Source organism: Paroedura picta, chromosome 6, assembly GCF_049243985.1.
Source record: "Paroedura picta isolate Pp20150507F chromosome 6, Ppicta_v3.0, whole genome shotgun sequence".
Taxonomy (NCBI): Eukaryota; Metazoa; Chordata; class Lepidosauria; order Squamata; family Gekkonidae; genus Paroedura; species Paroedura picta.
Window position 1 is genome coordinate 23,967,894 of NC_135374.1, and position 19,524 is coordinate 23,987,417.

The 19,524-nt window shown below is 43.4% G+C and overlaps 2 protein-coding genes and 1 long non-coding RNA gene across 6 annotated transcripts in view; 1 reads left to right on the forward strand and 2 right to left on the reverse strand.

Moving 5' to 3' along the window:
* The window catches only part of FLT3 (fms related receptor tyrosine kinase 3), a 76,064-nt gene extending 75,375 nt beyond the window's left edge, over window positions 1–689 (reverse strand). The window contains exon 1 of the mRNA XM_077341785.1: window positions 368–689. The gene's annotated coding sequence lies outside the window, so the exon portion shown is untranslated. The remainder of the gene's footprint in view (window positions 1–367) is intronic.
* Window positions 690–4,798: 4,109 nt separating this feature from the next.
* The window catches only part of PAN3 (poly(A) specific ribonuclease subunit PAN3), a 73,270-nt gene continuing 58,544 nt past the window's right edge, over window positions 4,799–19,524 (forward strand). For 2 of the 4 annotated variants that reach the window (XM_077341796.1, XM_077341798.1), the window contains exons 1-2: window positions 4,799–5,640; window positions 14,119–14,240. In XM_077341796.1, coding sequence (XP_077197911.1) covers window positions 5,133–5,640; window positions 14,119–14,240 — 630 coding nt within the window. In that variant the 5' untranslated portion in view covers window positions 4,799–5,132. The remainder of the gene's footprint in view (window positions 5,641–14,118; window positions 14,241–19,524) is intronic. The other 2 variants (XM_077341797.1, XM_077341799.1) reach the window with 1 other exon arrangement.
* Window positions 13,547–18,273, reverse strand: LOC143839585 (uncharacterized). Its single transcript, XR_013231770.1, has 4 exons — window positions 17,871–18,273; window positions 17,103–17,280; window positions 13,872–14,476; window positions 13,547–13,686 (listed from the first exon to the last, which is right to left on the reverse strand). It is a non-coding gene; the product is annotated as an uncharacterized LOC143839585 (long non-coding RNA).

Genomic DNA, 19,524 nt, shown 5'->3' on the forward strand with positions numbered 1-19,524 from the left:
TGATGTAAATTGGGGGTTTTATGGGGATTTTATTGTGTTTTAACTGTTTATGTTGTAAGCCGCCCTGAGACCTATTTGGAGAAGGGCGGTCTAAAAATTAAATAGTAATAATAATAACAACAACAACAGCAACAACAATAACAATAATAATAATAGAGAAGGGTGGCCATAGTACTAGAAAACTCAGTATTCATGTGGATGGGAAGCTGCTCACAAAGTCCAAGATTACTGTATTTCCTTTTAAAAGAGGATTCTCAGAAATGACGGGTGGTTACTCAAAAAGAAATTGGAAGAGGGAGTAAAGAGTGCCATATCTTTTCAGAGTGCAGGGACGTTATTTATATTAATTGAAACTCAGGCAGCATACTCATAAAAGTAAAATGTGGTGGTGGTCCTGTCAGTCAGGAGGCAGGGAAACAGATGTGAATCCAACAGCATCTTAGAGACCAACAAGAATTTCAGAGTATGAGCTTTTGAGACTATGCTGAAGAGAGCTGTGGCTCTCCAAAGCGTACATATTGAAATTCGTGTTAGCATCTAAGGTGCTACTGGTCTCACATCTAACTGTTCTACTGCAGACCAGTATGGCGACCCTGTCAAAGGATCCCCAACAGACAAACTAGGAGATTCTGCATACAAGTAAGCAAAAGGAAAAGAAAAAGAAAGGAAAGAAAAGAAAAACAATTAAAAACACCCCCTGAACAGCAATGAAAGGCTGTATATGTTTGTCTGTAAATGAACACTGGGCAGTTAGGAGACAATTGTTGACAGTTGAAAGTGACAGTTGGTTTGGAAAAATTGCTTTGAAAAGTGGCAGGCTGTGTGAGAGAAAAGGAGGCTTACAGACTGAACCACAGACCACTTCTGAGAAGAAAATGTAGCCACAAAAGGATACAAAACAGCAGCAGTCTATAGGGAAAATGGATAGGCACAAAATTTCAGACAAAACATGAACACAGTATATGCTGAGAGAAAGTGTAAGAGAAGCAAAACAAAGGCCAAACTAGACATTTGAGAGCCCATGTTCCCTAGGGCACTGTTTCAGCACATCCAGTCAGGATCCTCAAAATATTTGGCCTCAAAATATTTGGCCAGAATTGATCTCTGAAATGGCATCGTTGTTCATGCAGATAGGAACTCAGAAGTTGAGCTGTACAATAAAATAATTTAAAACTTGTTAATTATTTTATTATAGTGCGCAATTAAAAACAGAATAAAAACTTCACAAAAACTATACAGAACTAACAGCACATAAGACCAAACGCGTTTTGACCCTACTGGGTCTTCCTCAGTTGTCAGAACTGTGATAATACACTCTATAAAATATCTATATTAAACTCTTTATAAAGTGTAGCTGAGTGGTTGAATGGGATCCTGGAAGATAAATAGATATTGAAAAATATCAGAATGAGCGTGATTAAAAAAGAGTCTAATATGTAAATCCTTCAAACATGAGTGGTCTTATGTGCTGTTAGTTTCGTATAGTTTTCATGGAGTTTTTATTTTTAATTGTGCACTATAATAAATAATTAACAAATTTTACATTATTTTATTGTACAACTTAACTTCTGAGTTCCTACCTGTTAAGGTTGGGTTATGTTCATCTTTTGGTGTTGCGACTTGCAATGTCTAGTTTGGTCCTAAGACATTGGCAATTAGAAAACTAGGGATAAGGTGTCCAATTTTGGAAAGCACCAAATGCTCAAAGTTAGAATTGAACAGTTGGGAAGCAGAAATAAAAGCTATGGACTCAGTGTAGTACACAGGTTAGACTGATAGACTAGGATTTGGGGGCCAGGGGAGCAGTCCTAAATCCTGTCCCTCAACAGCTTAAGATGCCAACTGAGCTCTACACTGGCACAACACCTAGATCTATAGATGCATCTGAACATCCAGCTGAGTCAAGGTATGCGGGCACCAAGCCAGTGCTTATTCAGCATCCTAAGCCTCTTCAAATTCTTACCTCAAAAACCAGTATAGCACTAGACCAGCAATAACTTCTAGAACTCAAAAAATTCCCAGGGAAGTTTTGGATAGTGAAAATGCAGTTTTGCTTAACCCAGTCCCCTGCTACATCTCTGAGCCATAACACATGTTAGGATACTAACCAAGCCTACAGCCAATTACAACTCTTCCAAGCACTCTTCCAAGCATTGAATGAACTCCAGCCAGGATACCCATAGCTCAAAGGATAGAGTGTGATGCAGTTACATTTCTCTAGCCTTATGTTAAGCATGTTTCAAGCACACAAGGAAGAGGAAGACACTGTTTAACCAGAAGTTTTATTTAAAAGCAATAACAGTGAACAATTTTGTTACGATTTACATTAAATAAATGCATTGCAAAACCTTTCCCTAGCAAAACTGCCAACTGCTGAGGAATAAAACTAAAGGAGGAAAAGAGACAAGTCCGTTTTAGGAGAAAAGGGGAGGGAGGAGATGTCCTGGGGAAAGCACAGGGCTCTGAAACTGACCAGGCAGGAAAGGAGATGTAGTTAGGATTAAATTATCTGGGAAGTGGTTTCCTTGGGTGGGTATACATACTGCTCCTCTTTCTCCATTTCTCCTAAAGTTTTCATGGTAGTAGTACCTTTTTCTCCCATTCTCCCATTTCAAGCCTGCTTCTGTTCTCTGTCCAACAGACTTTGCCTCTTTTACAGTATTCACTGTAACGCCTCCTCTCCCCTCCATTCCCTCTCACTGGAGACACCATACATACATAGAATCATAGAATTGGAAGGCATCTCATGGGTCATCTAGTCCAACCCCTTGCATCATGCAGGACACTCACAACCCTATCGCTCATCCACTGTAACCTGCCACCCTCTTGAACCTTCACAGAATCAGCCTCTCTGTCAGATGGCTATCTAGCCATTGTTTAAAAATTTCCAAGGATGGAGAACCCACCACCTCCCGAAGAAGCCTGTTCCACTGAGGAACTGCTTTGTCAGGAACTTCTTCCGGATGTTTAGATGGAATTTCTTTTGAATTAATTTCATCCCATTGGATCTGGTCCATTCCTCCAGGGCAAGAGAAAACAGCTCTGCTCCATCCTCTATATCAGGGGTAGTCAACCTGTGATCCTCCATAGGTCCATGAATTACAATTCCCATGAGCCCCTGCCAGCATTTGCTGACAGGGGCTCATGGGAATTGTAGTCTATGAACCTCTGGAGGACCACAGGTTGACTACCCCTGCTCTATATGGCACCCTTTTAAATACTTGAAGATGGTTATCAGATCCCCTCTCAGTCATCTCTACAGGCTAAACAAATCAAGCTCCCCCAACGTTTCCTTATACATCTTGGTCTCCAAACCCCTCACCATCTTTTTTGCTCCTCTAGACATACTCCAGTTTGTCTCTATCCTGCTTCAACTGTGGTTTCCAAAACTGAACACAGTACTCCAAGTGAGGCTGAACCAGAGCAAAGTGGTACCATCACCTCCCGTGATCTGGACACGATACTCCGTTTGATAGAGCCCAAAATCTCATTTGCCTTTTTTAGCCACCAAGTCACACTGCTGACTCATGTTCAATGTATGGTCTGCTAAGACTCCTAGATCCTTTTCACACATACTACTGCCAAGACAAGTCTCTCCCATCCTATATTGGTGTAAATGGTTTTTCCTACCTAAATGCAGAACTTTACATTTGTCCCTATTGAATTTCATTTTATTCAGTTTAGATCACTTCTCGAGCCTATCAAGGTCATCCTGCATTCTGATTCTGTCTTCTGTTGTGTTTGCTAACCATCCCAGTTTAGTATCATCTGCATTCATGAGTAGTTTTTGGTAGATGGGTGCCTATTAAAACACAACCACTTCTACTGGCAATAGCTTAACTATGTTCAATTACATTTCTGGATCTGTGTAATTTTGAACTCTGCCTCCTTTCTTGCCTTTCAGTCTATTGCTGTACACAATGAATATATAGTGGAATTAAAGTTTGCTCTCCTGTTCATGATCTGAAGGTGTAAAAGTTTTGACCTGTGGGGGTCAGTTTAAAAGTCTACCCTGGCATAGTTCATACTTTTTGAAATATAGTTAAGTGTTGAGTTATTACAAGTGTATAGCTTGGACATTATTCCTGGTTAGAATGTATGAAAGAAATGGTGCTATTTTCCACAGGTAGTTGTTTACGACGACTTGGTGGCTAAAGCCAATCACAAAAGAGTAAAACCATGCAATTCCCAACAAGATGTGTCTACAGACTTGCGGTTTCCTAGGCACCAAAATGAACAAAAACGCTGATTAGGACCCAATATGCTTCAGGGGGCACAGAATAGCTGAGAATAGGTTATGAGGCTGGGGTTTTTATAGACTCCTGATGATTTTGGAAGGAATGTCCCTCCTTGTGGACTCCTGCTTGCTCATGGCTGTTAGAGGCTCCATACCAGCTCAGACTTCTGCGGGGGAGGAAGCGCGGGTGACTTGGGCCAGCGCCAATCCCGCTCGGGGTTCTGCGGCGCCGGCACAGCCTGCGCGCGGGCATGGTTGGGGCATGAGGCCGCCCCGGCGAGGGCCCTGTTCCGAGGGGCGCTGCAGCGGCCTCTGGCCGCCGGATGTTCGTGCTGGAACAAGCCAGGTCAGCCAGGCAGGCGCCCCTGGACTCCTGCGGAATTGCGAGCGGCAGACAGGAGGTGCTTCGGCAAAGGCTCCCTTGCGCAAGGCGAAGCGAGCCCCAGCAATCCGGGTCCCGGCCCTGGAGGGAACCAGAGGCGCCCCCTCCCCAGCCGCCTTCTCCGCTGCCTGCCAGAGCGCAGCCTGCCGCTCCAGGCCCGGATTACCCAGCGGGCCTCGCTCTCGCGCAGGCGCGCTACGGACGCAGCTCAGGAAGAGGAAAATGGAATAAACAACCCCGCCGCCGCCGCCGCCAGGACCACTGAGCCGCCCGGCCGAGGCGCCCCGCCTCCCACTCGGGCTTCCTTGGCGGGCTCGCTCGGCCCCTCTCGACAGAAGCGCCCGCTTCCCCCCATCCCCTCCCCCGGCCCTCCGGCTGTGACAGCGCGGCCGTCGCCGTGGTGGCTGCTCCCCGCCGCGCCTGCCCCATGGTGCCGCGGCCGGCAGCGGCGGTGCCTCCCGAGGCGGCCTCGCTCCTCCTGCTGCTGCTGCCGCAGCTGCTGTAGCGGCCGCCATGAACAGCGGCGGCGGCGGCCTGCCCTGCTCCTCCCCGGGCGGGCCGGCGGCGGCGGCGGTGGTGGGGGCAGTGGGGGGCCCGGTGGGGGCGGCGGGGCCCGGGGGAGCGGCGGCGGCGGCGGCGGCCCCCGGCGGGCTGAAGCTCAAGTTCTGCCGCTACTACGCCAAGGACAAGACGTGCTTCTACGGCGAGGAGTGCCAGTTCCTCCACGAGGAGCCCGGCGGCGGCGGCGGCGGCTGTGGGAGCGCCGCCGCCTCCGCCGCCTGCCCGGGCCCGCCGCCCCCCGGCGCCCTCGGTGGGCTTCCGCTCGGCCTCCCGCCGGGCCCTGCCGCTCCGCCCGTCGCCGCTCCGCCCGGGCACGGCGTCGGCGGGGGCGGCTACGCGGGGCACGGGGCGTCGGGGGCGGCGGCGCCGGTGCCTAAGAAGCCTCCTCCCGAGCTGGTGGCGGGCGGCGGCCACGGCGGAGCGAGCGGCGGAGCGGGGATGGACGGGCCCCGGCTGGCCAGTGAGTGTGGGCGAGGGGGGTGGGGGTGCTCGGCCAGGAGGCGGCTGGCGGCCGCGGGGAAGGGGAGGAAGCGGGGAGGGGGGCGGCCGCGGCTGCCTGGGGCTCCTTCCCGTTTCAGGCGGGGAACTGCGGCCCGCGCTGCTGGCGGCGGCGGTGTTGCTGCGCCCTGCCCTGCCCTGCGTGGCTGTGGCGGCAGGAGGAGGACCCCACCGGGTGGGGCGGCGGGTGCGGGTCAGGGGGGATAGGCCTCCTTCGAAAGCACAGGCACACATGCTGCGGGGCCAGACAGCGCCGAAAGTCTGGAAAGCCAAATTAAGTTCCGCAGGCCTGTTTACATGCGGGCCCTTCTGAACAAGTAGTGCCTTGTACGTTGGGATACCTGTGCGTACCCCACTGTAGGTAGAGTCGTGATTGGCAGCATAATTTAAATTAAAACAATGTTTTGCATTGTTAGTATACAGCGCATGTATATCAAAGTCTCTGGTACATCCATGTCTCTTGTTTGTGCCAACTTACAGCTTTAAAGTGGGTTTCTTTGAAACACGAGATAGTGAGTATTGCATGGGAAAATGAGCAGTTGGAATTTTTACCTTACCCTCTTTTGTCCTGACTTCTGTTAGGAAAGTGCCTAGTGGTGGTAGAAAAGGCTGTCATGTAGTTGACTCCTGGGGGTTTTTCAAGGCAGGAGGCAGGGTTAGTTTGCCATTGCCTGTCTCTGCCTAGCAACAGTGGGCTTCTTGATGCCTCTGATTCTTCCCCTTTCCTTAGTTGCCAGAATTATTTCTGAAATTGGAACTTAGCGTTCAAAATTCGATTGTAACCTGGCATCCTTTTCCAATATGTGCAGATTATTTAAGGTGAAATTGTTGTATATATCAATATTGTATGGACTTGCACTGTAAGTAAATATCATTAATTTATTAAAACATGTATGCCCCATGGTTCCTCATGGTTCAAAGTGGCTTATTATAGGAGTTAAAATCATAATAAAAGCATTTAAAATCATAATAAAATATCAAACCCCAATTCTGTTACCCCTTCCCCTTAAAAGATGCCTGCAATTTAGATCTGGCATACAAGTGTGAAACGGCCTGTGTTAAATATAATTCTCCCATGTGGATTATGCAAGAAGAAATGACATTATAAAGCCACTTTTCTCCTTTAGTAGGATTTTTAAAGTGAAATAATCTGAAGGAGAATCTTTGGGAAAAAAACATTGTTCATCTGCAGAATACTTTTCTTAAGTAGCGTGAAATCTGCAGTTGTGATTAACGTGTCCCAATATTAAAATGCTTATAGTTAAAAAAGCCCATCATGATAGTTTCATTATGCAGTGCAAGCCCCCCTTGAAGTCTGCGTTACATTTATTCATAAGCTTACATATGGTTTGTGTTCTCTCTCTCTTCCCCCTCCCATCCAACAAAAAACAAATTGGGCTTTGCTGTAAAAGAGATAGTACTACAGCTGCACTATTGTTGAAGTCCTTTGTAAGCTCATAATACACATTGATCTTTGCCTTGAGGTGATTACAGAAAGTCAGTGTGTTGTGGAAAAAGTAGCCATGTGTATTGGGCTGTCTCCAGGATGCTGGACCATTTTATATCACAATGCAGTCCTATGCAGAGTTTCTCCTGTCTGAAGTCCATTGATTTCAGTGGGTTTAAAGGTAAAGGTATCCCCTGTGCAAGCACCGAGTCATGTCTGACCCTTGGGGTGACGCCCTCTAGCGTTTTCATGGCAGACTCAATACGGGGTGGTTTGCCAGTGCCTTCCCCAGTCATGACCGTTTACCCCCCAGCAGCAAGCTGGGTACTCATTTTACCGACCTCGGAAGGATGGAAGGCTGAGTCAACCTTGAGCCGGCTGCTGGGATCGAACTCCCAACCTCATGGGCAAAGCTTTCAGGCGGCTGCCTTACCACTCTGCGCCACAAGAGGCTCAGTGGGTTTAGACTGGAGTAATTCTGCAGTGTTAAGCCACAGAGCTCAAGGGGGCCTTATGGATTGCCTAGTCCAACCTGCTTAGTGCAGGTATCCAAAGGTAGAGCATGGCAGACTTCCCAACATTTTGATTCTGTTCGATGTTTGTCTTGTTTCCAATCTGATAGATTCAAGTGGGTAACCGTGTTGGTCTGAAGCAGCACAACAAAAATTGAGTCCAATGGCACCTTTGAGACCAAAAACCTTGTCTGATGAGATGTGCCTGCACACGAATGTTCATGCCTTGAATAAATCATTGTTGGTTTTAAAGGTGCCATTGGACTCAATTGTTGTTGTTTCCAATCTGTAATTCTTACAAAATATCTTCAGTGTGATTTGCTGAAATTGGATGCAACAGTGATGTCCTTCGTGATTCATGACATGAGCTTTCTGCAAAAAAAATTAATTAAAACTTCAAAAGAAAAATGAGTTGGTTGTTATGGTTTACCTTTCTAAGATTAAATTTACAGACACATGAAAGTTTACCATATGTTAGTCTTTAATACAGTACAAACATAATGGGAATTTGCCATTATAATAGTCATACTGCTTTTTTTAAACATCTGGACATTGAAGAGAAGATTTTCCCCATAAATTAAAAAAAAACATGAAGAGCCATGAGATGTATGAGCTACCATGTATGTCATGTGCCATATCTAATTTTTTTGATAGAATGTTAACCTTTGGTGAAAAGAATGGCAATCCGGCACATGAATTTTTAAAACTCCTGCAAATTTTCATTAATATCAGAGACGGAGTGGTCTTGCTGTTCTAAAAGGAATTCCAAAAGAATGCCATCTCTAAGATGTACTAGTCAGGTTGTTCCCCCCACTTTTAAAAAAAAATTTAAAACTGAATGTTTGAGTTGCATGTTTACAAATTTAATATTAGTGGTACTCAAACAAAGCGTAGTGCCCAGAATGGAGGACAAAATTATTAAGGATTGGAATTAAAATGAACATTTCTAGTATAATTGTAGTGATTCCTTCTGTTGAAAGGGTGGCCTAGCAAGACTCATTGTAACAAGTGTGTCTGTTGTACCTGGCATAACAGTAGCACAATTGTTACTAAGGGAAACTTATCTGGATTTTTAAAAGATCTGCAACCCAGGATGCCTCTTTTCTCTATAAGACCGAGGAGCCTCAGAAGTGATGTCAGCTGGCCATGCCTCCCTACCACGCCCCCTGAAGTGACATCACCATCGGCATCCTTCACCCTTCTTTCCCCCCTCCCCCAATTTTACTATTTCTATGACAGCTCAGTCTTGTGTAAGCTAGAAAGAAGAGCAGGAGTTGAGAGGACAGCCCAGATTCTCCTATACCAGTGGTCCCCAACCTTTTTATCACTGGGGACCACTCAACGCCTTTTACTGAGGCCCGGTGGGGGGGGGTAGTTTACTCCTCAACCGCTGCCCTAACGCTCTCTGATCGCTATGTAATGTTTAAACATCCCTTCAAAATAAGATACAGACACGCCACAATGAACATAAGGAACATTTTATTTTCATGGAAATTTTAACTCATGACAGTGACAAATCAATGGGAACCCTGAGCTTGTTTCTCTGCAACGAGATAGTCCCATCTGGGAGTGATGGGAAACAATGACACCCAAAGTGCATTGTAAAGGGCCGGGGGGGGGGGGGTGGGGTGGAGAAGGCATCCTTCGGGGCCCACCTCCAATTAGTCGAAGGACCACACGTGGTCTGCGGCCCACAGGTTGGGGATCGCTATCCTATACCATGCCACAACTGACCCGCCCCTTGATTTTTACACCCATGGTCTACCCACTATGCCCTCCAGGCAGAGGTGGTCATGGCAGGAGCTGGAGTTAGGAAGGCCAAGAAGAGATAGATAGGAAAAGGGGGGAAAGCCTCTCACCAGTGTTGCCTTGACTAGGCTGGAGTGTCCCGGCTCCTTCCCTCCCTCTGAGGTGTCACCACCTAAGAGAGGCTGCAAGGTTAGACCATGTGCAATGCCTGGGGGGAGGGAGAAAAGGAGGAGGCAGGGCCCTGCCAGCTCAGCTGTTACAGGCCAACATTGGTCTGATTGCTTCTGCCTCTTTATCCTCCCCAGCTGACCTCCACAACTAAGCCTTCCCTTCCTGTCTGCAGGAACTCACTGATTTTTAAGGCAGGAAAGGGACATCCTCCAAGGAGCACAAGCATTAATTAATTAAACTTGTATTCCGCCCTGTCTCAAGTAACTCAGACAGGCTCAAGGAGGACTGAGGGAGAGGCAGGAGGTGGGAGTAGGTGTGCAGGTTCTACCGCCTCCCAGGTGCAGAAACCACAGGAGCAATGGAAGCGGTTGGTTCCCTAGCTTGTGGCTGAGTCCATTAAGGCAGGTGGGGAGGTTGCGGACTCCCCCCTCCCCCCCCGAGCTTCTACAGACTCTTGGTTGGGAATCCCTGCTAGACTCATGAAAGTTGGTTTTATCTTTACAATCTTAAATAAGACAATGGCCCATTATGCATGGAGGGAATAACGCACATTCAGGGTGGAATGGTGGTGACTAAAATCACCAATAATGCACGGTGCCGGCTGCAACCCGCCGCAGAGTTGGTGTATGCAGCCGAAAAAGCCGCGTTAGCGAAACGCGGAAGAAAGCGCAGCTTCCGGGTGACCGGGGCGCAACCAAAAGCGGTGCTGGGGTCACCGCATGCATAATCGGTTACTCTGGGTTTTGCCGCTGTTGCGTCCCGTCCATAAGCGGTTTGCTTCACTTCTTCCCCCTCCGTGTTTTCCATGTGACCCGAAATTGCCATTTCGGTGGCCGTGCATAATGGGCCATTGAGAGTTCTGGAATAATGAGTTGTGTAGTACCTTGGTTCCATTCATACATAGGACACAAATTCCTAATTAAGAACCTCACTGAGACTGGTAATGTATTTAAAAACATACTTGGCTGCTATTGGACAGCTTAGTACTTACAGTTTGTGTGTATGTTTGGACTTTGTGAAATGAAAAAGCAGGAACTGTAGAAAATCAATTAAACATTTAATACATATATAATACTCAAATTAGCAGTTTTTTGGTATGCATTTGACTTTACACCTATGGTAAATATCATGTTCAGTCATTTTTGAATGCATCTAGAATACTTATAAGCATGTTTTGATGGAGAAACCTCACAACAGTTGTAACCTTGGTGTACAGTTCTAGTTTATGGTTGATTTTATTGTACTTAACAAATGTGCTAACAAGAAAATAGTATGAAAACGTTTGGAAAGAAATGTGATAAATGTAGCTTACAGAGATTATTATGGGTTCAGAATAATGGGCAATAAAAAGTCTTTAAGAGGAATACATGCAATGTTTTAAAGCTAGCAATGAAGTCTGTCCAGTTGTGTTGTGGAGAGAGGGATAAGTTGAAAACAATAGAATTATAACTGGTAGTAATATTTTCATCTGCATGAGCCACTGGATTTGGGTATGGTTAGTGTTCTGTATTGGGAACAAAGAAAAAAATTGAGACAGGTTAATTAAAACTAGGATCTGATTAGATAGCCTTGTTTTAAAAGAGAAGAGAACTAGGAACATTTCTGAAAGTAGTTTTAATTAGGAAGAAGGGAGAGAAATGATTTTTTGGGGGTAGAAATGGGTAAATAGGGTGGTTCGAGTTTTAGTAAAAAAGGTAGTGGTTGGACACGTTAAAATACTATGTGCTTGAATGGGTAGAGCACTGAACAAAGTAGAGTAATAAATCATACCGCATGGCTGGATATTTGGGTCAGCCCAGCTTATGAGTGTTCCTTTACCACTAGAAAGGGAGTTAAAGAACACAGATGTAACTATTATGTGCCGTTGACTTTAAACATGCCATGGCTCTCTATATCTGAAAAATAGGGGAACACTATGTTTAATTAATTTGATCTCCTATTTCTAGCATTTTCTGCCTAGTATTGGAAGCTACTATAACTTGGCTGCAAAATTTCTTTGCAGGAAATGAAAGAAAATATAGTGATATGGCATAGATGCCGCTGTACCACGACATGTAGTGCAGTCTTATTACTCTACCCAGAATTCTTTTCAGAAGCTGAATGCAGACCTACCTGTGAGATGGTGAATATAGATTTCTTTTTGAGATTATTGAATTTACGTTCTGTGAGTTATTCTTCTTCTTCACCTCATCATTACCTTGGAAGATCTCTAGACTTATTGGTAGTGTTCATGTGAGGAAAGACTAGGAGTACTTCTTACCTTTGATCCTAGTTGCCAGCGGGGGGAGTGAATGGGCTTATGAATGTTTAATATAAGTAAACCGAAGCATTACTCATACTTAATAACAGAGCTTATAAATCTTGCTTTTTTACTAATACTGCAAGAAAATGCTGTCTCCTATCCTTTGCTGTCAGTGTCATTCTGTTTATTCTAAAACTTTGACATAACACTCCCAAGAACCCTAAAAATATAGGGTACACTAAAAAAAAGTCACTGTTCTGTAGTTGGTGGGTCATGGCTCAGGCATCCTCTTAAAAGGAAGAATGTACTAATAGTGCAAGGATAATGTTCTGAGAGCAAGTTTGGAGGGGGTAAAGATGCATTTGGGCATTAATGACGGTCCCAATTTAGAAAAGGCCCTGACTCGGGTTCAAGTACCACAGAGGAAGTGACTATCCTTTATTTTTTAGCTTACTTCCTGGCAGTAGATACCTACCGCAGTATATATTTAATATTTAATACATGTTACCTGGCATTCTTGCCCCTTTAATACTGCTGTTTCTGGCTGTCTGTGATGCTGCAGTTATATTCCCCAAACAATATACCCAGGCAATAGAAAATAATTCAACTTTGGTGCCACTGAACTGATAGGGAGCTATATGAAATGCAGTGGATTTCTACCTCTGTAAGCATATTAGATGTTCCAGGTTTTAAATGCAGGAGATTATTTATTGTTGATACTTTTGTCTGGAAGTTAATTATTGACAAATATTTTATGCTGTTGTAGTTAAAGGGAAATGAAAAACAAAAACCCTGTCAGTCTTTCTCTAAAATAGACTATGAATTTGGTAGTGGAAAGGATTTTGGAGACCTCTTTAGTTACAGTCATAATATTGGCACATAAAGTCATAATATGTAGTGTTCTTGACTGAAATACTGAGCAACTCACAATGCGCCTGATACAAACATATGGTTGAGGCTTCTGAGATGGAAATAGGTCAGCCGTAAGCTCCACGTAATCAGTACTGTTTCTGCTAAACTAAAAACAAATTTCTCGATCCTGCATGCAAATAGAGATTTCGAGCACTGATAGTGAATAGCATAGCTTAATTCTGATCCCCCCCCCTCATCTTAACTTTTAGCCTATGGTGTATTATTTCATTTTTGAAAATCCAACACAAGCATCCAATACACATTCATGCTGAGTAGAGTGATTTTTCACCTCCCACATTTTTGTATCTTCTACAAACATTTTTGCCACAGTGGACTCTTTAAAATTGTGTGTTTTTTTAAAAGCTATTGCCAGACTTCCCCTATATGAAAATTATGAAACAAACAAAACTTCAAAGATGCACTAATTAGTATGTTCTTTTCAGAAAGATCAATTTGATGATTTTTAGCTGTTGTTCCCTTTTGGGCTTGTTTAGAGACTTTCTCCTCCAGAAACCTCTGCAGGAGATGAGACTGGGAGAAGGTCTTTAGTTCACACATGGTGTCCTTTGCTACTGTCATAATGTACAGAAGCGAATAGCTGAACCTGGAGATTATGTAGAACTTGCATTTTCTTTACCTGGAGTAAAGAACCCCTGCAGGTGAATGAGGCAAGGGTAAAATCTTAACAGCGTATTTCGTTCTTTCTTTTATGCTCTTCCTGTACCTAGTACAAGTTCCATCTCTTCCAGCAAGCAGTTGCCCTTTCTAACACCAAATGCTTCATTGAATAAATCAGTGTCAGGTCTCCATCTTACATTTTCTGTGCCTTCTACCTTCAGTAGTAGTAGGGTAAAATTAATAAAGGGTAGAATTCTGTCATGAGGTAGGAAAATATGACACTATTGAATTGAATCCCCTTAATAAGATTTCAGAAACTTTTCATAGTGCATAGAAAATTATCAGCCTGTAAGAGAACTCTCAGTGCGTGGTTGCTTACCTTTTGTTCCACCTGCCAGGTTATTCTTACTAGCCCTTACCACCAATTTTATAACTAGAATTAACAGAACCAGGTACATATCTGGGAAGGCTGTGTGCAATCTTCCCTCCCAAAATAAGGGGCTACCAGCTTTTTAATCCTTGGTTAGACAATGAAAGGAGACATGCATGTATTTGACCCTGTGTTAAACAAAAAGCAGCCCTGTAGGGTAGCTGTAATTTGTTCCAAGTTGGCTGAAAGTGAGTGCCATGTTGTGAGTCTGACAGCCATTGATGTTACGCATTTATTTATAGCAGTTTTTCACTTGGTTATAGGTGGAGGGTGTGTTTAAAGTATGCAGATTTAACTTCTGTGCTTGTGCCTGCAATACTGGTATCCTCTAATGTGAGTTTTCCATTATTTTCTTTCAGTTCCAGGAATAGATGGAAGTGCTCTAGCTGAAGCCAGTCTTACAGACTCCTACTTCAGTACCAGTTTCATTGGTGTTAATGGATTTGGAAGTCCTGCAGAAGCAAAGTATCCTATGATGCAGGTAATGCTTCCTTTACACTTTGCAAGTAGCTTGAAATGCATTAAGACTTACAAATATTTCTGCAACAAATTAATTTCTTTTTGATGTCTTTTCCTTGTGATTTGAGATCTTTCTGGACTTCTTGACTAGTTTACAGTGGATCAACAGCGGATTAATTTTTCCTATGAATTCTGGAATCAATGCAAAGGGAGCTGGGACTTTGCCATCCTGTTCATCCTGCTGCTTCTTTCCGGTCTCTACAGATGGCGAGATTGAGAGCAGCTGTTAGGCTTACATATTTGGTCGTCATTCCCCCCCCCCCCCCCCCGCCACTGCACATAAGGCTGTGATTACATTGTGTGTTCCATGTTCATTTGAACATGGGATCTGCTAGTATACTTGTCTCTGTTCTGAGTGTAGTGACAGTTTGGGAGAATGAAGAAGGTCAAGGGAGGTGTTCTGAACCCAGGCATCTGTTTCTGAACTGCATAATAGTTTTAAGAAGCACCAATGACCAGAAAGGTGTATGAGGTTTTTGTACCTTCTTTTAATTAGCTTTTTATTAATAAAGATCAACTGGACTACGTTAGAGCCTCAAATTAAATAGCCCAACAGTAAGAGGACACTGGGGAAGATACTGTATCAAATCAGAACTCAGAGAGCAATTTGGAATTCCACAGGATGGAAAATATGCATGGCAGCCTCTGTAAGGGTAGGTTAAGCCACTGCTAATAAATGGGATGTTATTACAAGACCTACTAAGGAAAAATCAGAATGGCTGCTGCAAAGGCTTCCAGCCTCACTAACCTTTTGGAGTTCTTTGTGTGTATTAAAAACCATATGGAAAATGAGAGGTGGGCTTTGGACTCTCCCAAAAACCTTTGACAACAAAATCTGATAATTAGCACAACCATGAGGTAAAAAGACTATTAACTAGTTAAGTTTTGGAATGTAGGAGTAAATGGCCAGTTCTTCGAATGAAAGTAAATATAGGTTCCCCTGGGTACTGTATCAAGACCAGTGTTATTTAATGGTTTTTCTGGAAAAGAATATAAGATGTTTATAAAATTATTCACTTAACAGAGAAAGTGGATAGAATACTCTTTTTTTCTTTTCCATAATACTAGAACTCAAATGTTCCCATTGGATTTGCAGGTCTGACCAAAGAAAGTACTCCAAAGAATGTGTAATTAACTTTTGATGGCCCACTAACTTAAAATGGCTTTAAAAGGGGGTTGGTCAAATTGGATGGCTGTAATGGCTAAGTTCAACCTCTATGTTCAGAGGTACTGAATACTAGTTGGATGGTGGAAATAGGAGGTAGAGGTTTCATATCCTGTTTGTAGGCTTTCTGTTTGTGAGACTGGTTGATGACCATTTGTAACAGAGTGCCAGACTATACGGACCTTTGGTCTTATCCTGCTGAACTGTTTATAGTTCTGAGATGATGTGGAGTTTGGTGTATTCTAAAGTTAAGGCATGACAAAAACGGGTTATGTGACATATAAGCACTCCAGTCTGCATTCTGGCCACAGCATTCTCTGTACCAACGGTAGCTTCCAGGCACTCTTCAAGGGCACCCCCACGTGGAGAGCATTGCAGTAATCTAATTAGATATTACAAGGGGTTGCCCCAGAGTGGCAAGATCATTTCTGCCCAGGAATGACCTCAGCTGGCTGACCTACCAAAACTGCTGAAAAGTGCCTTTGTCCCCTACTGCCACCTGTTTAAAGGTTCTAAAAAAGAAAAATTCTATATATGTGATAGTGGGAGAAGTAATTTTATTTCATGTTTATATTGTTTCATAGGTGGTACAAAGTGACCTTTCCTTAACATTCTTCATCTCCATAGTGCAGAATATTAGTGTTTGTAGTGTGTAGTGTGATGTTGCTAGATTTTCCTTGAAAGAAATAATTTGACAAATAGGAAGAATGGGTCCATACTTAGGGACACTGCATAGCAGGGAATGTTTTATTGAATGCAGTATGAATGGTAGCAGCAGAAGATCTATAGATTCCATCATGTTTTTCTTCTCAACTGCCACCTTCATGCTCATGTTCTTTCCATGGGGACCCCTTAAGCTATTTGTATCTAGGTTTTAAGTGATTGAAGAAATGGGGCTGCCTGGTGAGAGGTGGAGTCTGTTAAAGCCTTTGTTGTAGTCAGTTTAATAGATCCCCTCCTGTAGGAATTGATAGGCAAAGAAAATGTTTGCCTTTCTGCTACTGCACAACACAAAATAATGCTCCTGGAAAATTTTGTACTGTTATATTGTGTAGCTGAAATCTTCCCCTCTCCCTGGGTTAATAGGGTAAATCACTGTCCATCCTTCTTGACTTCCATTAAATATGTTTTAAATGTTATGTTCCTCAGAAGGTAGTGTGTCCCCCTTTGGGAGTTTTTAAGCAGAGGACAGTCATCTGACAGAAATGTTGATTTTATGAATTCAGGCAGATTGTGAGTGGGTGGGCAGGAAGAGATGTGCCAGTGTTGATCTCTTGTGGCCCTTCCTTGCATACCAGGGAATTGCTGATCACCACTGTGGGTGGTGGGTCCACTGTGGGTCCTCCAGGCCAGGCAGGATTCTGGAGATTTTTGGTGTGGGGAGGAGGGGATCACTTGGGCATGAAATTAGGGTCACTGTGGGTGGGCAGCTAGTTGTGAGTTCCTGCAGTGTGCAGGGGTTGGACTAGATGACCTTGGAGGTACCTTTCAACTCTGATTCTGATTTGATGTTCTTTCTATTTAATATGTTTGTCATATGGTTTGTTGCAAGTTATTAGATCACTCTTGTGGTTTCATTCATTTCATAGACTGACTTGACACATTTCACGTTCTTTGTATTCGCTCATTTGTTGTAAAGCTGTATAAATGCTTTCTCACCTGAAGTATTATTTCTTTATCAATGTTTCTGCTGAATCATGGGGGGTTTGGTTCACGGGACCCAAAATTCAAAAGAAGATCCTGCCTTCTTGGTGAATTGGAGCTCATTAAGAAGTGCAGAGGACAGAATAGAAACTGGAGAGTTGATACTTCTTCCTTTCCACTGATAAAACCATAGCTGAAAGTTAATATGTAAGGGCACGTGCGGTGTAACCAACCACAAGAAGAGACTACAATGAAGCTATACAGTTACATCAAACACGTAACCATTCATGAAAGAAAGATCCACAAAATTAATATATGTAGGAAAACACCTCTAACTTGTTTTCCTCCCTAAACCATTAGCCGTGGTTAAAAGTGATGGTCTTTCAAAACAAGCAGCCCTTCTGGACTCAAGGAAGAACTATTTGAGTTTTCTGAACACAGTGGTTAGAAAACTAAGCTCAGAGTGGTCACAGTTCTAGTGGAGAGAATTTGAAAGAGAATGGTGAAGCCGGTTGGATGTACTGAGAAGTCTACAAAAGATTTGTTCAAATAGGTAATGGTCCCTTTAACAATCTGAACATCCCATTCTCATCTTCTGGATTTTACAAGTATTTCCTTCGTTCTTCCTAGCCTGTTACCTGGACCAAAGAGCTAAAACCTTGTGTTCCCCCCCCTTCCCCCAAAAGAAAAATAAAACTGAGCTAATGTGTCTATCTACAAATGCCAAAGGAAGAGCCTTTGACTTAGCTTCCTGATTCAGTATATAGTGGGCAGAACTGGTACCTTTTCATCATCCTTTATGAAAGTTAATTATAGGAGAGGCAGTGTAAGATGCCTGTCTATATTGGAGGATCTTATGACCATTTATCCAAGTTTTTTTGTGTTTAGGCTAAAATTTAAATAAGCCATTATGACATATTTGGATCCATAGCAACAGTGTGGTGCATACTGAATCAAAGAAATTCAGAAGGATCAATATGGAACTGAGTGCCTTCTGCGTGGAAGTGAAAAAAGGGTGGGGGAATTGTTGGGGCGAGGTTTGTTCTGATCTAGTTCTGTCAGTATGTTCCAGTTTATGGTGAGCGCTTACATATGGCCAACAGTTTGACTTTTGGAACTTTGTATTACTATAAATCATAACTTTAAAGAACAGAAAATCTTTTTTTCTAGAAAATTTTGTCTGTTTCCTGGTTGTATTTTTTTCTTTTCAATATACCTCTATGGCTATCATTATGGGGGGGGGGGGGCGGGGGAGGAGATTTTCCAGCTCAAGTACTTTGTGCAGAACTCACATTTTAATGTACATGAACTTAAAACATTTTAAAATAGAAATTTGAGGCCACCAAAAGCTTTGTGCAATGACATCTTAACTTTTTTTTTGAAATATGCAAAATTAAAGTGGCTAGCTTAACTCCAGATGGAAGTGTTGCTGGTAGGCAGGAGTGACCCAGGATTTGAGGTGCTTCCAACTCTGGATGAGCTTGCACCTTCTCTTGAAGGAACAGGTTCATAGCTTTGGGGTGCTGCTAGACTTGGGCTTACTATTGGACAAGTACAGTAAGGAAAGGTGGCAATATCCTGGGGTGCCTTTTACCACCTACAGCCTTTCCTGAGCAGAAAATATCTGGGAACTCTGGTGGTTTCTGTGGTAACACCTAGGCTAGGTTACTGCAATATGCTCTATGTTCTATGTATGTCCTTAAAAAGTGTTCAGAAATTGCAGTTAGTACAGAATGCTTCAGCCAAGTTGTTGACTGAAATGGGTCATAGGGACCATGTCCCTCCAGTCCTGGTTCGTCTGTATTGGCTTCCATTTTCTTTCCTGGTCCAATTCAGGGTGCTGATGTTGACTTGTACAGTTGGGACCAGCATATTTTAAGGAGTCTCTACCTCTGTACAAAAATATCTGACCATTAAGTTGACTTCTGAGATCATCCTTCAGATGCTCTTGCTTTTTGATGTCAAATGGATGGCAACCCAATGAGAGGGGGCCTTCTTGGCCAAGGCACTCCCCATAAATATTTATTTTGTAAATTTCTATCACTGCCTCCTGCCAGCCAGCGAAGACTTGTTCGTTCTGCCTGGTATTCTCTCAATGATTTCCTCTTCCCTGCCTTGTTTTTTAACTTGCTGGTTTGGATTTTATATATGCCTTTTATTTTAACTGTTTTTATTATGTTCTGACTGTTAGCTGCCTTGGTGGTCTTGATTAGACAGAAAGGCAGGATATAAATATTGCGAATGTCGTTCATTCATTCATTCATTCATTCAATCAAGCAGCTGTAACTGTTAATTCCTATGTTTATTTCTGATTCCTGGTGATTAAGTAGGGTTGCACAAAGTGACTTGCTACTTTTAAGACTTCTCTTCACAGGAGGTTTCCTCTGTTCTTTACATTGAAAATGGTAATGAATTAATGGGAAAATTTATTTATTTA